Source organism: Xenopus laevis, chromosome 1L, assembly GCF_017654675.1.
Source record: "Xenopus laevis strain J_2021 chromosome 1L, Xenopus_laevis_v10.1, whole genome shotgun sequence".
In the NCBI taxonomy this organism is placed as follows: domain Eukaryota; kingdom Metazoa; phylum Chordata; class Amphibia; order Anura; family Pipidae; genus Xenopus; species Xenopus laevis.
The window spans coordinates 190,521,751-190,545,342 of record NC_054371.1 but is presented as its reverse complement, the minus strand read 5'-3'; the positions used below and the strand labels follow the sequence as shown (position 1 = coordinate 190,545,342).

At 39.3% G+C, this 23,592-nt stretch overlaps 1 protein-coding gene across 3 annotated transcripts in view; it reads right to left on the bottom strand.

Moving 5' to 3' along the window:
• Positions 1–1,826: 1,826 nt before the first annotated feature.
• The window catches only part of LOC108695678, a 44,596-nt gene continuing 22,830 nt past the window's right edge, over positions 1,827–23,592 (bottom strand). For 2 of the 3 annotated variants that reach the window (XM_041568373.1, XM_041568372.1), the window contains exons 5-14: positions 21,427–21,591; positions 19,625–19,726; positions 17,861–17,971; positions 15,107–15,220; positions 9,402–9,580; positions 7,259–7,416; positions 5,593–5,635; positions 4,190–4,376; positions 3,865–4,000; positions 1,827–2,172 (exon numbers count right to left, since the gene is read on the bottom strand). In XM_041568373.1, coding sequence (XP_041424307.1) covers positions 2,073–2,172; positions 3,865–4,000; positions 4,190–4,376; positions 5,593–5,635; positions 7,259–7,416; positions 9,402–9,580; positions 15,107–15,220; positions 17,861–17,971; positions 19,625–19,726; positions 21,427–21,591 — 1,295 coding nt within the window. In that variant the 3' untranslated portion in view covers positions 1,827–2,072. The remainder of the gene's footprint in view (positions 2,173–3,864; positions 4,001–4,189; positions 4,377–5,592; positions 5,636–7,258; positions 7,417–9,401; positions 9,581–15,106; positions 15,221–17,860; positions 17,972–19,624; positions 19,727–21,426; positions 21,592–23,592) is intronic. The other variant, XM_018224643.2, reaches the window with a different exon arrangement.

Below are 23,592 nucleotides of genomic sequence, written 5' to 3'. Positions count from 1 at the left end.
TGGAGATGGGCACACGATTCCCTTTAATGTGAACTCTTGCAGCAAGAGATGCTTTTAATTAATAACATTCTGCGCAGGGAATGGAGGCGGCTATGATCTGAATGTGCAGAAATGAGAATTCAATTACTGCTGCCATTGTCGAATGGCTTCCAATTCCTCTAACAGTCTATATTGAGGTCAAGCTTTTTAAATAGCTGCTTTTAATTTTATCAGGAGAGAGCTCTGGAAAGTAGGTCAGTGTGCGCATAGATTTCCTCTCCCTGATGCTGGGTGCCCTTGGAGCACATTACGGCCGCTTTATGCAGCTTCACACTGCTTGGAATCAAATCAACAGCAAAAGATTTAACGTATCATTTCACTTCTCAGTGCTGAGGTTGCAGAAAAATGGAAAACATAACTACTGAATGTGCTGTTTGTAGCAAATTAATGGGGAGACAATATAAAGACATTAAAAAAAGTGCATAAGAGGCACTAATGCACTAACCCCCCTTCCACTACCCTCCACAGTGCCTCCTCCCTGCTTCTGCCCCGCATAGGGCATTAGTGAAACGTGGCCCTAATTGTGAAACTCACATATCTGTGCAGAGTAGTGCAGTGGAGCTCAAGGGCGCCATCTTCCACATCTTGGTTTTCTTTGGGAAGGGAATAGCGACATGGAAATAGTTGGTGCATGCGCAGTCCGGTGTCAGGCTGGTGTTGTTGGCGTCAACTGAGATAAATGGAAGAAGGGAAGGAAAAGGATCTGAAGAAGACCGAAGATGCCAAAGATGGTGTCCTTGAGCTCTGCACAGATATGTGAGTTTCACAATTAGGGGCATATTTTTCACTAATGCACTATGCGGGGCAGAAGCAGGGAGGGGCACTGTGGAGGGTAGTGGAAGGGGCTTTTCACGTTAGGGGGGTTTAGTTCTCCTTTAAGGGGTACTAAACCTAAACTACAGAATTACTTTCTACTAGAACTAGTCCCTAGTAACCATCAATCGAATGGGATTAGGATTCATAGGTAAAATAGTGTAGTTTCAAAACCAGAGCCTTCTGTGGCTGACACCTTTTTGGATGCACTAATGCCAGAACGGAGCACCTGGATACTTAATGGAATTTAGTCTTATTGTTTTTATTGTAGAATGGCTGTGGAGATGGCCTCAGTCTGCAGAGTAATGTGCATTTTAGAAGGAAGAACTGAAAACGGACTGTGCTTTCAGTTTATAAAGTTGCATAGGAAATAGAAAAGCTTAGTTGTTTCCGTTGTGTTTGTTTTCCCTAGATTCTATAACAGTTTTAGTGACTTTTTAGATTCATAGTTACATAGTTATTCTGTGCTGAGAAAAATAAACTTGTCCATCAAGTTCAACCTTTGAAACATTAACCAGAATGACTGAACCATAGAGGAACACCCATGGGTGCTGCGGAGGAATTATAAAGGCAAAGAGAAATATTGCTCATAGCTGAAAAACACCATAAACCAAAATAAGCATACATATATAACTCCTTCAATTGAGACAATAAATATAGGTGTGGGACCTGTTATCCAGAATGCTCAGGACCTGGGGTTTTCTGGATAATGGATCTTTCAGCAATTTGGATCTTCATACATTAAGTCTACTAGAAAATCATGTAAACGTGAAATAAACCCAATAGGCTGGTTTTGCCTCCAGTAAGGTTTAGTTAAATAATCTTAGTTGAGATCAAGTACAGGGTATTATGTTGTATAGGAGTTTACAGGAGATTGCCTTCCCATAATTCAGAACTTTCTGGATAACGGGTTTCCAAATAATGGATCCCATACCTGTACTTGTGGTTAGAAAAATAGTGACACACTGTATATGTTCTTGGATTGCATCAAAAAGTTTTATTTTCTTTAAACGTATTGAGTCCTTCTAATAATACAGAGCATTTATATACAAAAAAATGTAGAAATGGCCGACAGAGCAGATGTAACCGGAAGTCACTTAATAAAAATCTTCTGTTTCTGTCCATATACAGTAAATCCAGTCACTGTCACAGGTTTTTCATCAGGATCTTCCATTATAACTGTGTTTTTAAATCAGTCCTAAATCATTACACTTACTCCTTTACATTCTGCTCTCCTCCAGAGGTCGGCTCATGAAGTCTTGAATAGCTTGGTGAAGGGGTAACCACTTATTAATTGACATTTTCAATGCCGTAATCCAGCTGAAAAGATACGTTTCCATGAATAAAAGCAGAACTAGCAAGAACAGTTTCATTTGCAATATTACCTTGTTATAGAACTATAATTCTGTCCCTACAGTCTCAGGGAACTGAACTCCATTGCTCTGGAAAACTGGGGATCTGCTAAATACCACAAATTGCACCATCAGAAGGGCAGCGGCAGGTCTGGATTTGTGGACAGGCAACAAAGGCCTGGGCCTAGGGCAGAAAATTGCTGGGGGTGGCACGTCATCCACTTGCTGCATCAAACTGGGGACTGAGCAGGAGATTTTGATCATTTCTCATTTTAATCTCCCGCCCGTCCAGTCCCAAGCCATCATGGAAACTGCAGCAGAGAAGAAGGTGCAAGCGTGGGGGGCATAGGTGCGAGTGGGTCGGGTCAAGGGGATTTCGTATGCAAGTGTGTGTGTGTGGGGGGGGTGCAAGCTGGGGGGGTGCACCATTTTTAAATCTGGCTCTGAAAGGCAGGGTATGGAATAAGAATGGGGAACTTAAATAGATGGCTCCAGCAGGACTAATAATTAGGGATGCACCGAATCCACTATTTGGGATTTGGCCGAATCCCCCAATCCTTGGTGAAAGATTCAGCCGAATACCGAACCGAATTTATATATGCAAATTAGGGGCAGGAAAGGAAAAAGTGGAAAAAAATCTTCTTTTATGGTGAAAAGTCACTTGATTTCCCTACCCGCCCCTAATTTACATATGCAAATTAGGATTTGGTTCAGCCAGGCACAAGGAATTGGCCGAATCCGAATCCTGCTGAAAAAGGCCGAATCCTGGCCGAATCCAGAACCGAATCCTGAATTTGTGCATCCCTACTAATAATGCCAGTGTGCAAAAATTACATTTAGGCACAAAGCACACAACTTTTATATCACACAACAACAGAAGGTTACTGCATTTATAGGTGCACAAATGGGGGTAAAATTTCTACTAGTCAGTGGCATGCTTTGCTTGTGTGTGCATAGTGGCAGTGCTACATGGGTGTTACTTCTGTGAAGGGTCGGACTGGTGGGTGCAACACTCCAAAGGGTCCCCCGCAGTGCCCCCACACCACCTACAGGGGCCGCTGCCACCCGCCCTCCACCAAGCACATGTAAATGAAACCTAACTTCAGTGCGTCGGGGGGAGGGAGATCAGGTCTGGGCTGGCAGGACCCACCGGGTCTTTTTCCGGTGTTCTATCAGCCCAGTCCGACAATGATTCGGTGGTGACTGTGGCATGTTGAATGTCTTTTCTGGGTGGTGGTGCTGAATATTTTTCTTTGTGGGGCCTCTGTGGCTTGTGTAGTGGTGCTGGGGGTATTGTGTTTGCAGTTCAATCAAACCTTAGACTAATGGAAAGAGTCTGCAATTCAGTAGCTGTTACAGGGTTCCTGCACCAGGAGCACTAATCCCATTCTGCACAACACAGCAATACAATGGAACAAAATAATTGCCCATAATAATAACAATAATAATAACCAAGTGTTAGAGTGGTTACTAAGAAACTTCTTTCAATGCCTTCCATTTTAGTCCTCTTATATCAATGTGTTTTGTGAGAGAATACAGGGAAACAGAAAGAAAAGGGCAGATGACAAGAAATGAAGGACACAGATAATGGAAGAGCAGAAGAAAAGAACAATGAATTGGATTTGAAACAGAGAAAGGAGGGAGAGGAGCCTACAAGTACCGTTTGTTTTCGGCTGCATTCCCCGCACTCAAGTAGAAAGCTTTAAATTCTTCTGATGGAGGCCTGAGCTCAATGATACAGCGGCGGGAATTAACCGACTGCTCAGTGACGGTGTATCCCTGCAGGTAGATACCACCTGTCGTTGAAAAAGAGGGGTAATTATAAATTCACATCCCTAAGCAAAAATGGTTGCACTGGTATATAAACCTATACAAATAGGTTTGTTTATAGACTCATGCACAACCACTCACTGACACAGACATGGCATAAAGCAAAGGGATAAAATCCAAGCCAAACACAGAACTAGAAGTCATTTGGGACATACCAAGTGCACTGGTCGATCGGATGCTAGAATAGAAATACAAGCAGCCATCTTTCAGAATACAGTAGTGATGCATCCACACGTCTTTGTTTCTGTCCAGCTGATGCAGGAGCCCCAAGCACTCTGGGTTTTTGATGGCGAGGGGAGGCAGGCCGAGGTTGTGCATAGTAACATCTACCCACACGTGGTTCTGACAGAAATACAAGGCAATTTTATTGCAATTTATATAACTTTGTCTATATTTTATTGAGTTTCAGTTTGACCAGGGCACTAGGTGTATACGTGGTATTGTGCAAAGTATTTAGTGTATGAGGGTGTTTTTATCCTCTGAGCTGTGATGTTCTGCATCAGAAAACTGCTACATTTAAGGTCTGATTCACCTTTAAGTTAACTTTTAGTATATTATAGAACAGCTAATCCTTAGCAACTTTTCAATTGGCCTTCATTTTTTCTTTTTTATAGTGTAAGACGCGCCAGGAGATTGGCGAGATCTCTTACCTCCCAGCACGTCTTTCCTAGGCTGTTAGTCCGCAGGCGCGCACTTTTGCATTCTGGCACAAGTGACGCCGGCGTCTGATGCGGAGCGTCCTGACACTCGCATTGTGACGCAGGGCTTCATGACGTCACTTAAAGGCGCCAAATCAGCTTTAAAAAGCCAGTTCTCCATCTTGTGAATGCCCAAGCTGGTTCCAGTTTTACTGATCCTGCCGAAGCATTGCTTTGTGATATTGATTCCTGGTTTTTGACTTTTTGCCTGATTCTTGACTACGATTTCTGCCGCCTGCCTTGAACCTTTTGCCCAACCTTGACTACGTCTTCTCTTCAACCCTGCCAGTACCTCGTTTACGGTTTTGCTATGCACTTCCTTGTTGGATTCCGCAGCAGAAAGCCCGGGGCCCCAAATGGGCGTCAGTGAACCTGTGCGTCCGCAAGGTACAGTCACTGAACAAGGTTCCTGATAACGAGGTCGTTACATATAGTTTTTGAATTGCCTTTTTTTCTGACTTCTGCTTTCAAAACGGGGTCACTGACCCCATCGAAAAAGCCAATGCTCTCTAAGGCTACAAATGTATTGTTATTACTAATTGATATTACTTATCTTTCTATTCAGACCCTCTCCTATTCATATTCCAGTCTCTTATTTATATCAATCATGGTTGCTAAGGTCATTTGTATCCTAATAACCAGATTGCTGAAATTGCAAACTGAAGAGCTGCTGAATAAAAAGCTAAATAACTCAAAAACCACAAATAATAAAAAATGAAAACCAATTGCAAATTGTCTCAGAATATCACTCTCTACATCATACTAAAAGTTAATTTAAAGGTGAACAACCCCTTTAAACTCAATGTAAAATGTTTCTCAAAAGCTTGCAACCTGGAAGAAAAAATATCCTAAATTTGTACCTGAGTGAGGGGATGAACTGCTTTATCCATTGCCTCAAGCCACCTAAAACCAAAGAGATGGACGAAACCATGATTATCTGGGTTGAAACAGGGTGAAAAGGCAAAAAACTATACATTAAAAGACTGATCTCCTTTCTGATTTAAACTTTGATATGCTTCGACATAAAGAATGGCAAAATACATGAAATGGCCAAACGTGTCTGTATAACTGCATATCCAACATCCTATAATGAAAATAACTTTAACAGGTAATAATAGGCGTAATGTTTGCCTATGTGCAGTAACCCATGACAACCAATAAGATTGTGCCCAGTAGATGTTACTTGTTCATTGGCTGTTACAGGTGACTAAACCTATAGCATACTTTTACACCTTTTATTGCATAACCCCCTATGGATATTAAAATAATTTTGGTGCTCCCTTTGATAAAACAGCAACATTTTTTTTCTGCTAAAGCGGTCAACTAGATATTGGGATATTAGTGGGATTTGCTCCTCATTGAGCCAAAAAGGGATTGGTGGCACTGATAAGCGATCACCCCTGTTTGGCAGTTGTCATTTATTGGCCTAGAGTTCGAATCCCATCTGAGCATAGGGGCTGAAACTGCAAATAGTCCCCCCATAAGACCTGAAAATTTTAGTTTTCAAAAATAAAATTGTTTGTTATAGTATTATGGTTTGCTTTCATTGGAACCAGGGGTCTTAGCCCACTATTCCTTCTCCACCAAACAGTCATCATTATGAATTCATGCAGGTAGACTTTTCCTGGAGACCTCCAAACCCAAACTCATATGTCAGAATAGCAGATAGTGAAGCTTGAGTCAGCTCATACAACTGTTCCCATTAATAAACCCATACTGCTGATGAATAGTCCTTGTCCTGTCTTCCCAAGACAGTTTGGAACTCAGCAGAGAGTTTCCCAGCTGGGGACATTGTCTATATCAAAACACACTCCTATAACTAGGACTACATGTTGTATCATGATGCACATCTCTAGCTGCACAGGCACCAACACTGCAGACAACGGGACATGTTTATAAAGCTGAACATTCGAAACTAATTGCATTGGTTGTGGAAAGAAATGCTGTAGAAACTGTTACATCTGGTAAAGTTGAGTCAAAACCGGCACTGCTAGTAAAACTAAGTTGGCTAAATAAGTTACAGAATCTTGTTAACTATGACAGTTTCAGTACAGGTATGGGACTTGTTATCCAGAATGCTCAGGACCTGGGGTTTTCCGGATAAATCTATCTTTCCATGATTTGGATCTCCAAACCTTAAGTCTACTAGAAAATTGTGTAAACATTAAATAAACCCGATTGTTTTGCTTCCAATAAGGATTAATTATATGTTAGTTGGGATCAAGTACAAGTTACTGTTTTATTATTGCAGAGAGAAATCATTTTTAAAAATTCAGATTATTTGGATAAAATGAAGTCTATGGGAGGCGGCCTTTGCGTAATTTGCAGCTTTCTGGATAACGGATCCCATACCTGTACTAGTGTCATAGATTTGCACTGTAACTTATTCTTGCATATCCACTGTTATAATTAGAGCTCTATGGCATTATATGTACATATTTAATGTTATGATGATAATGCTGCTATTTTAGCATAAAATGAGATGCACATGATAAGTATTCGCCAAACTGTGGCACATTGGAGCACCTTTTCATCTCTTGATTTGAGGTTGCACAAAAGTAGAAGATGCGATTTCCAGACTGAGGGACACATTTAAACACAAATGGTTTTCCCAGACTGGTATCCACGCCAATTTCTGAGCCTTCCAGTTTAGTCACCTCAAGAGGTCGACATTTTCCTTCATCCTGGGGCAAAAAAGACAAAGACATTCAGCTTCAGTTATTTACTACTACTGAACTATAATCCCTGCACATGAATATACAACTGTATCTACTCATCTGTAGCAGCGGTGTTATAATTCTGGTTTACAGATTTATAATCATCACTATGGGACACGTGGATCACAGTTACTAAAATGGATTCAGTTGCACATTGACTGCATTCATTCAAGTTCAATCCCAGCTATAGTCAGGTGATCCCACTGGTGTCTAATAAAAGGGCAGCCAAGTTTGGGAGTTTTAATGTTGAAAGCAGCAAGTAAGTTGCAGGTAAAACTTAGTCCCTTTGTAAAATGTATAATGAAGCAATAGAATTCTTAATGAATTAGATAAAATTGAGCATATGACTGGCCAGATATGGAATGACTGACGTAGTTGGCCAGTTTAAATATACTGCAATATATGGACAAACAATCCCTGTTTTGTTTAAAGGGTAAGGCATTTTTCAGTAGCAGTATGCACAAAATGTCTCTGTCTTAAATATATTGATAATGGGTTGAGTGCAGAGGACTCTTGTATTTGTCTATATTCGTATAACTTGCTTGCGTTCAAAGTTATTTGTTGCACTTCCAGCCTCCTGTTCTGAATCGCACAAAAATGCACCTCTATAGCAACCCACGTCAGTATGCACAGATGGCTTATTTAAGGGGTTGGTCACCTTTAAATTAACTTTTAGTATGACATAGAGAGTGATATTCTTTGAAATTTGCAATTGGTTTTCACTTTTTATAATTTGCGTTTTTTTAATTATTTAGCTTTTTGTTCAGCAGCTCTCCAGTTTGAAATTTTGGCATATATATGGTTGCTAGGGTCCAATTAAATCTAGCAGAAATAATATAAGTTGATACCAATTACACCATTACTTGCCTGCGCCACTGCTTCTGTCCCACTTAGAAGCCAATAGACTGTAATTTCTGTAAAGGTTGTGGACAAAACAGGCTCAAAACCGCAGAATCTTTGCTGCAAGGTTTATTCAACACAACATGTTTCGAGCATTGTGGCTCTTTGTCAAAGAGCCACAATGCTCGAAACATGTTGTGTTGAATAAACCTTGCAGCAAAGATTCTGCGGTTTTGAGCCTGTTTTGTCCACAACCTTTACAGAAATTACAATTAAATCTAGCAACCAGGCAGTGGTTTGAAAGAGACAGGAATATTAATAAAGGGGTGCCTAAATAGAAGGACAAGTAATAATAATAATAATAATAATAAAAAGCAACAATAACATTGTAGCCACACAGAGCAATAGTTTTTCGGCTTCTATGGTCAGTGACCCCCATTTGAAAGTCGGAAAGAGTCAGAAGAAGAAGGAAAAAAATTGAAAATCTAAACAAATAAAAAATGAAGGCCAATTGAAAAGCTGCTAAGACTAGGCCATTCTATAACATACTAAAAGTTAACCACCCCTTTAACCCAGAGCAAAAGAATCTACAACATCAGACAGTTTTGCCTGAGTAAAAAATATGGTGAATTGCAATTTGCACTTGTGGTAAATGACCCTTTATGTCACAACAATGTAATGGAAGAAATCTTTGAATTAATAAAATAAATATTTAAAATACAATTATATAATATTAACGAAGGATCATAACATTAATGCAGGACAGCTACTATGCAGATAGATATAATTGTATATGTTTAAAGAAAAAGAAGAAGAAGAGCTCTTAACCATTTTGAAAGACTGGAAAGTGTTTCCTATAACAACATGCTGAGCTCATTCTCTAGTGAGACCCGCCACCTAGTGGATATAGCTTGCAACACCATTATTGAACAGGATATTTTTTCAAAATGAAAAGGAATAAATGTACTGGGATTCTTACTTTTGACTTACGCAATTAATCATTTAAATTCCAAAGCTAATGATGGAAATAACATTTGTGTATCCCAGTACTAGGTGCGATACTAAGGTTTTCTGTATTTTGCTCGTTGACACTTATTTGTGTAATTCCCCACCTTTTTGTGCTTATAATACTGCAAACTGCCGTCGTGTTTCAGAACAAACCATCGCTTCCTCCAGCCTTTCAGCAGGCCCGAGTGTGTTCTCTTATGTAGATATCCCCGGCACGATGGCCTCGGGGTGGTGGGAAATCGACTGATATCGGATCCAACCACAAGAGTCAATAGATCTGGACCTGCAATATAAATATCAAAAATTATTATAAATACCTTAAGCAGCATTTCATTAAAAAAATCCTTATTTTACAGTATAATACATATATGTATGTGATATATGCCAAAGATATATGATGGCACTTTGCACACTGCCTTGGAATTCATTCATAACCCCTAATGCCTTTGATTTTGATTTGATTTAAGGGCGAAGTGGCCGTCACTAGTGAAAATTCTCCAGAAATCACATCAACAGGGACATCGCCAGTTTACTAAAAGGTATAGAGGACAATTCACTAGTGAAAAAGACAGTAGCTAGCGCAGTTTCGCGCCCTATCAAATTTTTGCGCAGACGAACAATTGTAAATCCGCAAACTCACTAAAGTGTGACTTTTACAGAACGTTACCTCTTTCGCCAGAGTTTCCTTCGACACCTCAGACCTGGCGAACTGATAAAATGAAGCTACTTCCTCCTCAATCTTATGTCAGTGACATCATATCCTGTATGCCGACGTCATAAAAGTTCTAAAAAACACTGGCGTTTTTCTTTTCATATTTTAAAGCGGAATTGCCTTCAAAAGTCATAACTATTAAAGATTTTTGTGTTAACATTTCTTTCCAACCATTTGAAGGACATGCCACATTTATTTTAGGGTGGGCTCATGTCTAGGGCATTAGAAGATTTATTTTGTCTTTATTTTGCTTCCTTGGACATTTGTAATAATAAGTGGCCACTTCAAGCATTTGCACCAAATATCCAATAAAGCCGTCTATATGGCCTATATGTACCCGCCCTATTCAAATTGACCTAAGGGTAAGAGCACTAACAAAGTTTCACTAGGCAGAAATTAACGTTAGCAAAAGATCAAATGCTCGTTCTGATAAATTAGTGCTAATGAAACTTCACCAGTATCCGCCAGTCCAGACGCAACTTCGTATTTTAGTGAATTAGAGTAGTGGTATTGAATTTTCGTCTGGTGAAGTGACGTGAAGTGTAGTAGATTGTTCACTGGCGAAAATTTGCCCTTTATTGAATTTGCCCCTTAGGGTGATGACACATGGTATGTTTTCACTCCTGCACTTATTCTCCTTCATAGCTGTTGGCAAACTCGTCATTTGCACACATAAATACAATTGAGGTGCCCAAACTAACAGGAGTTCTTCACTTTGCAAAAGGTAGAGCCATGCATTATTTGACTTTCACTCTTCAGTAGTGTTATAAAGTTATTATATACCTTATAAAGTCATATAACATTGATAGACTCTACCTTTCTTTACAGCCCCATGATGGAGCCAGAGCACTGTTTTAGGCTGGGGGTCACATTTATTTGCTAGGCTGGGAGTTGCAGGGAAAGACTTTAAATGCTGTGAGGTCAATGTGACCTTTGTTTCTGGGAGCTGCAGTATTGATTTACATTGCACACAGGATAAAGCATGCATGAAAATGTTATCAAATGAGTCACATGTGTAATGAAAAGTTGCATTGGGTTCTGGTGGCGTGGGCATGGCATACACAAAATGTCAGCAACTCTACCACAATTTTATGTTGCCAGATTCTGCACATTACTTTAAAAGTAGGTGGACTTTTGCTGCTTCCTTTCCCTCCACATTTTCGAGCCATCCACCACTGGGCCAGGTTATGGATTGATTTCATATCAACGACATTTCTAAACCAATGTACCCTTTCCTTGTTTGATGGTGGAGCAGCAGACCTGCAACTGATCTGTTGATTTTTCTTGCTGGTTTGGGCAGCAAAAAAAAAAAACCGATTAGTATTTACACTCTGCAGTGTAACCAGGCCAATTTGATTTAAATGTTACTTTTATAGGGTAATGATTGGAGCACCATTTGTTGAAATGCTGTAAAAGAAAATTACAGTGTGGCCCTAGCATTATTATAATATTGTGGCCCTGAAATTGTATGACAAAATGAACTCAGATTTTCATGACACTGTGGATCCAGCATTTTTCACAGTGACCCCAGTAATTTATCACAGTGACTTCATCAGTATATGACACAATGGCCCCTGCAATGCAAAAAACAGTGACTACAGACCTCAGCAATATATGATACAGAAGACCTCGAAATATATGGCACAGCACCCACAGCATTTCATCACACAGTGGCCTCAGCCTCCGTCCTAGGGGCACATTTACTAAAGTGTGAATCTTCTCTTATTTTAACTTCACCAGAGTTCACCTCACTTTGCCAGGTGTATTTTCACAACACATCTCATATTTACTAACTAACCGTAAGTTCACTCTTTCAAGAGATACGTGGTGAACTTTCTACTGAAGTATTTTCTCTGTGAAAAGTCGCCAATTTACACAACTGCGGTGGGAAAAATTCTCTAGAGAATTTTCGATATGGAGAAAATTAGCATGGAAAGGGCGATGCTGATGGAGAATTAAACATGGCTGCTCTATGTTTATAATTGAAGTTCGCCAGCCGGAACCTGGAGAAATTTCTTTTGGTGAAAATGCACTCGTGTCACATGATAAAGTGAGGTGAATTTACACCAAAGCAAAGACAATTTTCACCACTGTGAAATTGATTCTCCAAAGCTTGGTGTATTCTCCTTTTAGTAAACTGGTGATTTTGAGGTTAAACTACACCAACTTTTCACATTCACCCTTTAGTAAATGTGCCCCCTGGTCTCCAGCTGCTCTCTGTGCCTTTCCATGTACAGAGCAGAGTGTGTCTATCTGTATATTCTCCTCTGTCTAGAAGTCGAGAGGTCATGCTCATGATGATTTTATACCTAAGAAACATCACTCTGGGAGGCAACTGGCCAAAACGGCTGTAAAGTATAAAAAATGAATGCAGTTTTCCTTCTTTCCTACTGAAACACAGGTCACATGTATGGCCAATATGGTTGTCACTGTATTGTATCTCTCACTGCGCAGCCTGTGAGTAGTTGAGTAGTAGAGAGTATAATGTATGTGGGGCATCCAGATGTTCTTTGTCAGACTTATAAGAAAGATGGATGCCAAAAGATGTTACATGCAGTGAAATATTCTACATCTCCCCTTACAGTTCAATATCATGGTATAGAACAATGTGGAATAAGATAAATGATGCATTTCTGTGCTAAATATTCACTGCAGCAATATCATTTCAAGAAGTTAAAGCATATAGAAATGAAAGGCACAGGAAAACTACACTAAAAACCCCACACACCACAGGTGTATGTACATGTATGGCTGTTTCATACTTGCCATGGACCATTCTTCCCATGCCCTACTCAGTGTGCAAAGTGCAAAAAAAAAGCCCTTTTTGGGCTTTGCATGCAGCAACAGGCATTGTAAATAATGTTGTAATCATTCTTTAAATATGTAACTGACCTCACGCAGTTCTCTTATCAGTTACTAAGTTGAGTCACATGTATCTCCATCATAACGGAGACAATCAGAGGTCTGTTTCTTGGAAGTGAAAGAGTTCTTAACTGCCATCGAATCTTTGTACAACCCACTTGCTTGGAAAGTTTCAAAAGTTTCACAAGGTCCTCCCCATCCAAATCACAGACAAAGGTGGGTATGCAGTAAAGCCTTTGTTATGTTTAAATTTAAAGGGAACTTTTGACTGTGGTCTCAAATTGTCAAGAATGTATATTAATGTGTTATCAGCTATTTATCCAACTGCCATTTTATACTGGGGACATTTTATTATGTGTACATTATAGACATACGTCTTATGCAATGGCTTTTCTTAAAGGAACAGTTCAGTGTGAAAATAAAAACTGGGTAAATAGATAGGCTGTGCAAAATAAACAAATGTTTCTAATATAGTTAGTTAGCCAAAAATGTAATATATAAAGGCTGGAGTGAACAGATGTCTAATAAAACAGCCAGAATCCAACTTCCTGCTTTTCAGCTCTATAACTCTGAGTTAGTCAGCGACTTGAAGGGGGGCCACATGGTACATTTCTGTTCAGTGAGTTTGTTATTGATCCTCAGCATTCAGCTCAGATTCAAAAGCAACAGTTATGACCCATGTGGCCCCCCCCTCAAGTCTCTGATTGGTTACTGACTGGTAGCCAGGGTAACCAGTCAGTGTAAACCAAGAGAGCTGAAAAGCAGGAAGTAGTGTTCTGACTGACAAGTTAAACATCAAATCACTCCAGCCTTTATACATTACATTTTTGGCTAACTAACTATATTAGAAACATTTTTTTTACCCAGTTTTTATTTTTACACTGAACAATTCCTTTAAAGATTAAATGCTGATTACATTTATATATATGTATGTTGAGGGCAGCACGGTCTCCTGTCTACCTCTATTCTTATTTCCATAGGGCACCTATTTGAAGGGGTTGTTCACCTTTGAATTAACTTTTAGTAGTGGGTAATATTTGGAGACAATTGCAATAGGTCGTCATTTTTTATTTGTAGATTTTTTTTTAAATTATTGAGCTTTTCAGCAGCTCTCCAGTTTGGAATTTTAGCAAACTGGTTGCCAGGGTCCAAATTACTATAGCAACCAGGCAGTGGTTTGAATGAGAGACTGGAATATGATGAATAGGAGAGGGCCTGAATAGAAAGATAAATAATAACAAAATTGACAACAACAATGAAATTGTCGCCTCGCAGAGCAATAGTTTATGGGGTCATTGACTCCCATCTGAAAGCTGGAAAGAATCAGATAAAGGAAGCAAATAATTAAAAAAAAATAATGATGACCAATTGAAAAGTTGGCCATTCTATAATATACTAAACGTTAAGTTGAAGGAGAACCATCTCTTTTACCAAATAAATGCATGCCCATAGCGCTTGTGTCTTTATAAGCGACAGCTGAATTGATTCCTAAAACAAATAGGTTCATGGCACACGGACATATTCTGTGCTGCCATTTTTCAATCAGCCAAACCCTTGGAGGAGGTTGTTATTAGTATTAAAAGAAGGTATGACAAGTGGATTGTATACAGAAAACCCACACTAATGACGGGTTCATCTGCAGGATTCAGGTGCTTCTCTAGCAATTTGTGTCGGACTGGCCCACCGGGATACCAGGAAAACTCCCGGTGGGCCCAGGTGTCAGTGGGCCTCTTGCTTCTAAACATTTGGCCTATTTCATGGCCATCCCCTATTTCTTTATGGAAACAAAGAGGTTTAAAAATAAAAGAATAGAGTATAGCATGTATGGAAACAAAGAGGTATGCTATAGAGTATAGCATGTAGAGGTAGGAGAATAGAGGAGAATTGTTTAGAAAGTGGGCCCTCAGCCTAAGGTTTTCTGGTGGGCCCCTGAAATCCGAATCTGACACTGCTAGCAATAAGTCCTGTGCCCCATGATATAAGCAATACGACGGGTACTTTAGCAGCAGCTCATTCTAGCTCAAGTGATGGCTTCAGAACAATTGTGAAACTCACTCATAACTTACACATTTACTGATTCCTATATTTGCTTTCTACAATGCACAAAATGCACACAATGGAATATGAGAAAGGGTGACTAGGGTGCAATCTAAAGCTCTCTCCCCAGGAGCTGTCCCTTGGATGGGGATGAGTTTGGAGTGCAAAGGTAGGAATCAAGAAAATCTCCAGCCTTACCATGATTAATGTCGAAAGTAAAGAACTGATGTATATTTCCTATTTTTGGACCATACATGGGGGATACTCGTTTTGAAAGCACAGCCAGCACTGTTCTGTAGCTGCAGCTTTTCTCTGATGAAAAAAATGAATGGAATATTAAAAATGCTATCCTGATACTTTCTGTCCAAGTCTGTGTATGGTGTGGGGAATGGGAAAAGCATGCCAAACAACAATAAGGGGTGCGTGTTATATATATATATTTTTTTAGGGATGCATCGAATCCACTTTTTTGGATTCGGCCAAACCCCCAAATCCTTCACGAAAGATTTGGCCGAATACAGAACCAAATTTGTATATGCAAATTAGGTGTGGGAAGGGGAAAAATTTTTCACTTCCTTGTTTTGTGACAAAAGGTCAAGTGATTTCCCTCCCCGCCCCTAATTTGCATATACAATTTAGGGTTTGAATTTGGTTCGGCCGGGCAGAAGGATTCATCCAAATCCTGCTGAAAAAGGCCGTATCCTGGCCGAAACAAATCCTGGATTTGGTGTGACATGGATTTATATTTATGTTATATATATGGCAGTATTTTCATTTCCAAGAAATACACTTAAAGGGGTTGTTCACCTCTGAATGAACTTTTAGTATGATGTAGAGACTGATATTCTGAGACAGTTTGCAATTGCTTTTCATTTTTTATCATTTCTGGTTTTTGAGTTATTTAGCTTTTTATTCAGTAATTTGCAAGTTCAGAAATCCGGTTGGTAGGGTCCAAATGACCCCAGCAGCCATGCACTGATTTTAATAAGAGACTGGAATATGAATAGGAGAGGGGCGGACTATAAACATAAGTAATTATAAATAGCAATAACAATACATGTGTAGCCTTACAGAGCATTTGTTTTTAGATGGTGTCACTGACCCCCAATTGAAAGAAAAAATATGGTGAATAATTAAAAAACTAATTTAAAAAATGACAGATGAGAAGTTGCTTAGCATAAGCCATTCTATAACATACTAAAAGTTCACTCAAAAGCGAACCGCCCCTTTAATTAGGAATTTATCCCATAATCCTACAAATCAATTATTACATAGAAACTTTGCAGGATCATAAAAGTCATAGTCAAGACTGTGCATCCGTTTTACCATACCATGATAAAATCTTTTGTGCCTATATCTCAATGGATAATTATAATAAACCAAGATTATTTTATTTCTCAATATGGTGCAAAATAAAACACACAACATCCATGGCTATAAATTCACTATAAACAATTCATGTCAGGGCCTACATATAAAGCTTGGATACTACACACTTGGGGCTTATTTATCGAGGTCTCAATATTCGAATGTTGAATAATTTGTGGTTTTCAGAGAAAAAAAAAACTAAGAGTTTTTCGTGATTTATTTAAGTCTGATGGTCTAAAACTCCGAATCCGGAACTCTGGCATCTATTAGCTCTCGAGGTCCTGTATAAGTCAAAGGGGAAGGTCCCAGTGTCTGCGCTGATGTCTGTACCGATATCCGATGAGTTTGTGGTTTTTTGCAAAAAAAAAAAAAACTCAGAAAACTACGATTTTTTTCGTACATTTCTGAGTTTTTTGTGCAGAAACCACGAACAATTCTGAGTTTTTGGGGAAAGCTCCGAAGTTTGCCCGACCCTATTTTTTCTGGCTTTTTTCTTCATAAATATGGTCCTTTCGGGCAATCGGAGTTGCTCGGATTTGTAACTTAGAAATACGCAGATACATTCGGACCTTGATAAATAACCCCCTTAGTGTTATAACTGCAGAAACCCTGTACCTATACAAGAATTTTAGTGGGAGGTCACTGACCCTGTAAACTGTTCTAAATTGATACATTTAGTTGATACACTTCTTATCTTTGTCCCTGCTGAGCAGCATCTCTGGGTTTCATTACAGACAGCTGTTAGAATTGATACAATAGTTGCTAATATTCTAGAGGTGCTGCTGAGAAATGTATCAACTAAATGTTGCAAAATTGTAACAGTTCAGAATCTGCAGCTGCCAGACTCAAACACCAGAGACACAATCATTCAAACTTTAAACTGAGATTTTGAAAACACAGTAAAAAATTAATAATGGAAAGTAATTGAAAAAAAAATCTGGGGAACAATCTGAAAACAACTGAATTGAAAAAAGTGTTTGGAAGGTGAACAACCCCTTTAAAGTATGATGATCCATATTATGGAAAGACCTGTCATCTGGAAAACCCCAGGTCCCGAGCATTCTGGATAACAGGTCCCATACCTGTACACCAATACACTCTCCTCTGTGCTAAATGTGCTTGTGCTCGATTTCTGGAGCAAGGCACAAATATAGAGGCACGGACACAAGGGACCGTGGGAGTTACTTCCCTTTGCTTTTTGCATCTTTACACCTACCTGACTTGTACCTTATGGATCTCATGCTAATTCCTTTTCTGACCAGCAGACATTGCTGTGCTTGAACTAAGGCATTCCACGTCCCCAATGACACAATTATAATGCTGCTTCAGCTTGTCCATGTTTTACCGACGTGGATACAAAGTTGTAGCACTGTTTTGCCAGGGCTTTCAATAATGCTTGAAATAACACTGCATTGTGGGTAACAATATTGTGAATTGTGTGTGACTTTTGCACTTTGCACATGATCATAAATGAGCGTTCCTGCGCGTGTATAAAGATCTACCCAAAGTCTGCATTGGTTAAGATATAATTGTACAGTTAGGGGTTCATATAACATTCATGATAGGAGACCAGCGGGGGCTCACCTTGCCGTGCTAGGCATGCAGCTTCAGAATGTGGAATACTTGTAACATCGGTCCCATTAACAGCCATTACAATGTCACCAACCTGCAGCCCCGCTTCTTCAGCAGCACCATCTAACATGAAATAAGACAGCATTAGAATGAAAGTTCTGCAGATGGTTTGCTTATATTATGTACAAAGTAATAAAACAGCACCTCATACTCAATGTTAATTAAACTAGCACAACTCCATATTGATGACAAAACCATAGTTTTTTTCCATGCTATGTAGTAGCTTTAACAATCGGTGCTCCAAATTACAGAATATAGTGAATAAAGTACCCCCTCTTGTAAAATATAAGGATATTATAAGTTACCGAGGAGTTTCATGACCATATAAAAACACGAGGCTGAAGGCCGAGTGTTTTTATACAGGTCATGGAACTCCGAGGTAACTTCTAACATCCTCATATTTTACAACTGGGGGTACTTTATTTATTATAATACACAAGTTTCAGTGAGTCATGTGACAGAACTCACCGTTTATAACTGATGACATCAGAACTCACCGTTTATAACTGATGACATCAGAACTCACCGTTTATAAGGATATAATTTACAGGATATTCATGGCTTTTGTGTATTATAATATCCTACATGGCCATGTTAGAATTGTTCAGCTTTCACTTGGCTGGGATAGGCTTAGCCTACTCTCCGTCATAACTAATGTATGACAACCGCTGGTGCCAACAAAGACCTTAAAGGGGAACTGTCACCTTAAGAAATAATTCCAAATCCAATTTTATGATGTTAGTGAAGGAAAATACATTTCACTTACAGTAGAAAAACTATTGAAACCTTGTGTTTTTTAGTCTTGGAATTCACAATCACAGCAGGCAGGCAGTTGCCATTTTGTAGACACTATTATTAAGCTTTAAATCATCTCAAAATCTTGTTTATGTGCCTGAATGGAGGACCTGTTACCCCTGCCCATGCACTGGCTACACAATTAGATGGTGAGGAGGGCAATGAAATCTAGGAAGTGCAGAATTGAAAGTGAAAGTAAATACATGCCCCCAGGTCCAGACTGAGAACTAAAATCGGCCCTGGCATTTCAGGTACAGAGAGGCCCAAACAGCCCCTACCAGCCCACTAAATGGTGACTTTCTATGGCACATTATAGCAGCCCCTCTGGCATTTGCCAGAACCGACAGATTGCCAGTCCAGACCTGCCTGCCACTCCCCTATGACTAAGGCATAGAGGAGGGGCAGGTAATATATGATTGACAGCTGAGACTTTTAAATGAGTTTATAACTGGTATGGATGTTTTAATAACAAAAAAAAATTCAGTTTTACGTTTAATTTGAAAAGGGAGTTTATTATACAGCTTTTTTTTGTCTGGGTGACAGGTCTGCTTTAAGGGAAATCTGTCACTGCTCTAATATGGCACCTGTAATGTTTATCTGGTGAAATTGAGCATTGGATATGGTGGAGGTTGGAATTATTTAACAACAATAATGTTTTAGCTTTTTGTAATGACAATGGTATGGTGCTAAAGAGGTCCGGACTGAGAATTAAAATAGGCCCTGGCATTTCAGGTACACAGAGGCCCAAACATCCCCCACCAGCCACTATATACTGAATTTCTATGGCAACTTATAGCAGCCCCTCTGGCATTTGCCAGAACCCACAGATTGCCAGTCCGGGCCTGGTGCTAAAGATCTTTTAGAAAGCCAGACTTAGTCATTAATTCAAACAACACAACAGAAAATAAAGAATTGACTTACTTGTATCAACCTCAGATACAAGAATAGGTTTTGAAAACTGAATTCGGAATCCCCAAGGATAGTCCCCCGTCCCTTTGGCTATTTGCACAGTACGTTCACGAACTGTATCAGAAAAACATAAGAAAAGGTTGATATGCACATTATATTCAAATATAGCAATATAATGAACAGTAACTAAGCTATGATCGGGTTTTCTTTCATGACTCCAAACACATGCATGGAATAACACCAGTTTTTACATATCAGGGCCCCAATCAGGGGGGGGGGAACAGGGGGGACAAGTGTCCCGGGCCCGGGCATGAAGGGGGGCCCGGCAGTGCTGCACTTTTGAAAGAGCTTGGGCCCCCTTCCGAGCGCCGAAGATTTGCGGCCATCTTTGATTCCGAACAGCCGTATATGCCGAAGTGCCGAACAGCCGAAGTCCAGAAGCAGCGAAAAGACCCGAAGTCACGAAAACAGCCGAAGTCCCGAAGCAGCAAAAAGACCCGAAGTCACGAAAACAGCCGAAGTCCCGAAGCAGCAAAAAGACCCGAAGTCACGAAAACAGCTAAAGCAGAAGTCCCGAAGCGGCGAAAAACCCCGAAGTCACGAAAACAGCCGAAATTTAAGTCCTGAAGCGGCGAAAAGACCTGACGTCACAAAAGGAGGCGAAGTTGAAGTCCTGAAGCCATCAGTTCAATTCTACTGAACACCAATTTGTGTTTTTTTTTATTTTTTTAAATCCCATGGCCACCAATGTATTATTTTAATATTCTATAGGCCCTGCCACCAATGTTTTTTTAAAAAATATTTTTTTTTCGGGCCCCAATTTTTTTTAACTTGTAAGAGGGACCCTGGCGCCAATGTTTTTTTAAAAAATATCTTTTTGGGGCCCTAATTTTTTTTTACTTGTAAGGGGGACCCTTGCACCAATGCTTTTTAGAAAAACTTTTATGGGGGCCCTGACCATCAATAGCTTTTTATAACTTGTGTGTGTGTGGGGGGTTACTTTTTTAGCGCTGATGTGTGGTCTTTTAACTGTGATGTGGAGTGGGCGGGGTCTGGGGCGGGACTTGATGCCAGGGTGGGCTGGGCCCAGGGGCCCCGAAAATGTTGTTGTACCGGGCCCCGTGATTTCTAAAGGCGTCCCTGTTACATGTAATACTATGCTCTTTCCTGAATACATGAGCAATATGGGCGTCACCTTGTATATTGAAGCCCTGCACAAATGCAGAATTACAGGTATGATATGGCAAGCAAACACAACAAAGACCTTACCTGGTCAAATAACATCACACTAATGATGTTATCCCATTAATCTTTATATTTCTGCTCATATTTATAACTCAATAATTGCTACTAACATCAGAAACAAGCAGTGGCGTAAGTGTAGAGGGGGCCCAGTGAAAAGGGGGGCCCAGACTGTGGAGTTGGCTTCCTCTATAGCATGAAAATCCCTCTCCCCCCGCTTCCTTTTCAAATAAATATATATATATATATATATATATATATATATATATATATATATATATATATATATATATATATATATATACAGCTGCCTAGGTTTCGTGTGGATGAAGCACTTTGTTAATCCTGGGCACCTCTGACAATTTTTTTTCGGGGGGCCCGGCACCTGCTTGTTCCGCTACTGGAGACAAAGTGCCACTCCATGGAGTAAGACTGATTATATAATTATACACCGAATATATATATTTTTTATCAGGTTCTGCTATGATTATATCAATTACATTTCCCCCTGAGTTTGTCAAGCTGTTGTTTATCTCCACAGGTAAATCTCTTTATACATTATTCTTACTTACTTGCTACTGATCTGGGCCTTTTACTCAGGCATCTAGGGCTATTATCTGGGCTGCAGTCATCACCTCTAAAGATCCATGAAATGGAATGAAAGCTTTCTGTGTACAATCCTTTATCCTTATCAGAACGCACTCCCAGATCCACTGAACGAGTTTCTTCTGAGTTTCCTAAAAGTGCAAAGCAAATATATCCCAGAATCACATTTTGAGCATAAGTATAAGAAGTATATTGTAGCTGATTTTGAATCCATGCAACACAATGTGATGTATTATCTTAATAATACAAATAAACACCGGGAACCACATCATTTTTCAATCTGAATATGAAACATATGATTTATATCTGTTTAATGATGTCATCAACTAAAGATGAGAATAAGTTTGTCCAATCTTAACGCACTCTGCTCTAATCCTATTTTGTTTGTTTTTTTAGATATCATTTTCTGGTATACAGTAGGTGTGAAATTGCATTTGGACATGTAATGATAGCAACCAGACATTTCACAGGGTTAACCAGAGAAGAAAAGTGCAATGTCTTTAAAATTCTGCAAATATACATGTCAGTATATTACCCTTGTAAGCAAAAGCAAAACGATTATGGTTGGATAAAAAGGGTGGGACTCTAAGTATAAGAGGGGCGTAAATTGGTTGATGAGAGCAGGGAAAGAATTGAGATTTTTAACCCATATTTCATCTGTTTCCTATGGGGCAAATTTAGAACTCATGAAAAAAAAAAACAACAACCACTTTCTATGCATGCCTATAGGATTTTTAGAAATGTATTCATCAAATAGTGAACCCTAAATTTTACACACTGATAAATAAAATAAAATGAATATAACTTATTTCAAGTGTATACTTTGGGCAGAGTACATTATTGGCCAAAATCAGATATGTGAGTTCCTCCAAAAAATGTTTAGACAGCAAGCAAAAAAATGCAAAAATGTATTAGGACATATAAGGACATGGCCTGATGCTTTTCGCGCCTGTTGGGGGTACTTACTTATAAAACACTGTATCCAAAAAGGATGTGAGGATCTCCAATAATAAAGAAACAAATGTAAAAAACAGAAAAATGTATTAGGACATGAGAGCAAACGCGTTTCGTGCCTATTGGGGCACTTACTCATAGGCATGAGTAAGTGCCCCAATAGGCACGAAACGCGTTAGGTCTCATGTCCTAATACATTTTTCTGTTTTTTACATTTGTTTCTTTATTATTGGAGATCCTCACATCCTTTTTGGATACAGTGTTTTTGGACTTTGCACCTTGGGACTGAGGTGAACTGTGAGTGTATCCTCCTTTACTATCTTAACCACAAATTTTGTATTTTTGATTTAATATTTATTTGTTGAGTGGTACCATAGATATTTGTTGTAATGTGGCAGTAGCACACACCCTGTTTCTATAGTACTTACTCATAGGCTCATTTGTTCACTTGAGAAATCCTTCTCTTACTAGGCAATTTTGTAGCAGTTTGAGCAAACTTAAACAGGGTCATTTAAAAAGACCACGGGAAAAAGTGCAATAGCATTATGAGGCACAAAAGCATGCCTCTTAGTTTTCATGCAGAGAACCTATGTGCCAACCCCCTCTACCACCCGTGAATAAAATGCTGCTGGAGACATGCAGTAATTTATTTAGTAAGCAAGGCAAGTCCAAATGGTAAATTGTGCCTCTTTTTTGCACTTTGCACCCTGCCTTTCAGTTTCTAAATGAGCACTGTAGTGATATCTATATGTGTTGTCTTGAAGATCCTCTCATTATTGTGACTTATAAAAGTTCCATAACCATAGAAACAGGCACGGTGCACCAAAGAGGGAGAAGTACAGACTTAAAAAATTCATATTTTATTATTCCATTGTTGTTCCATTAAAACAAGCACTCCGTCTCATAAAGGAACCATAGCTTAATGCGTTTCGTGGCCACTTTCTCAAAAGCACACTATAAAGGTTCCTGTTTATTGGAAAGCAGTATCAGTCTGGATGTTTACATATCGTGCACTTGTCTCTGAACAGAAGCTCCCTGCATTAATTGCATTAATTAATAGACTTGAAAACTAATTGAGTCTTACATTGTTTTTAGAGTCAAACCTAGAGAACAGAAAGGGATACGCCAGTGCTTCTTTCAATAGCAATTACATTTACAACCATTGAAAACGTTAAAAT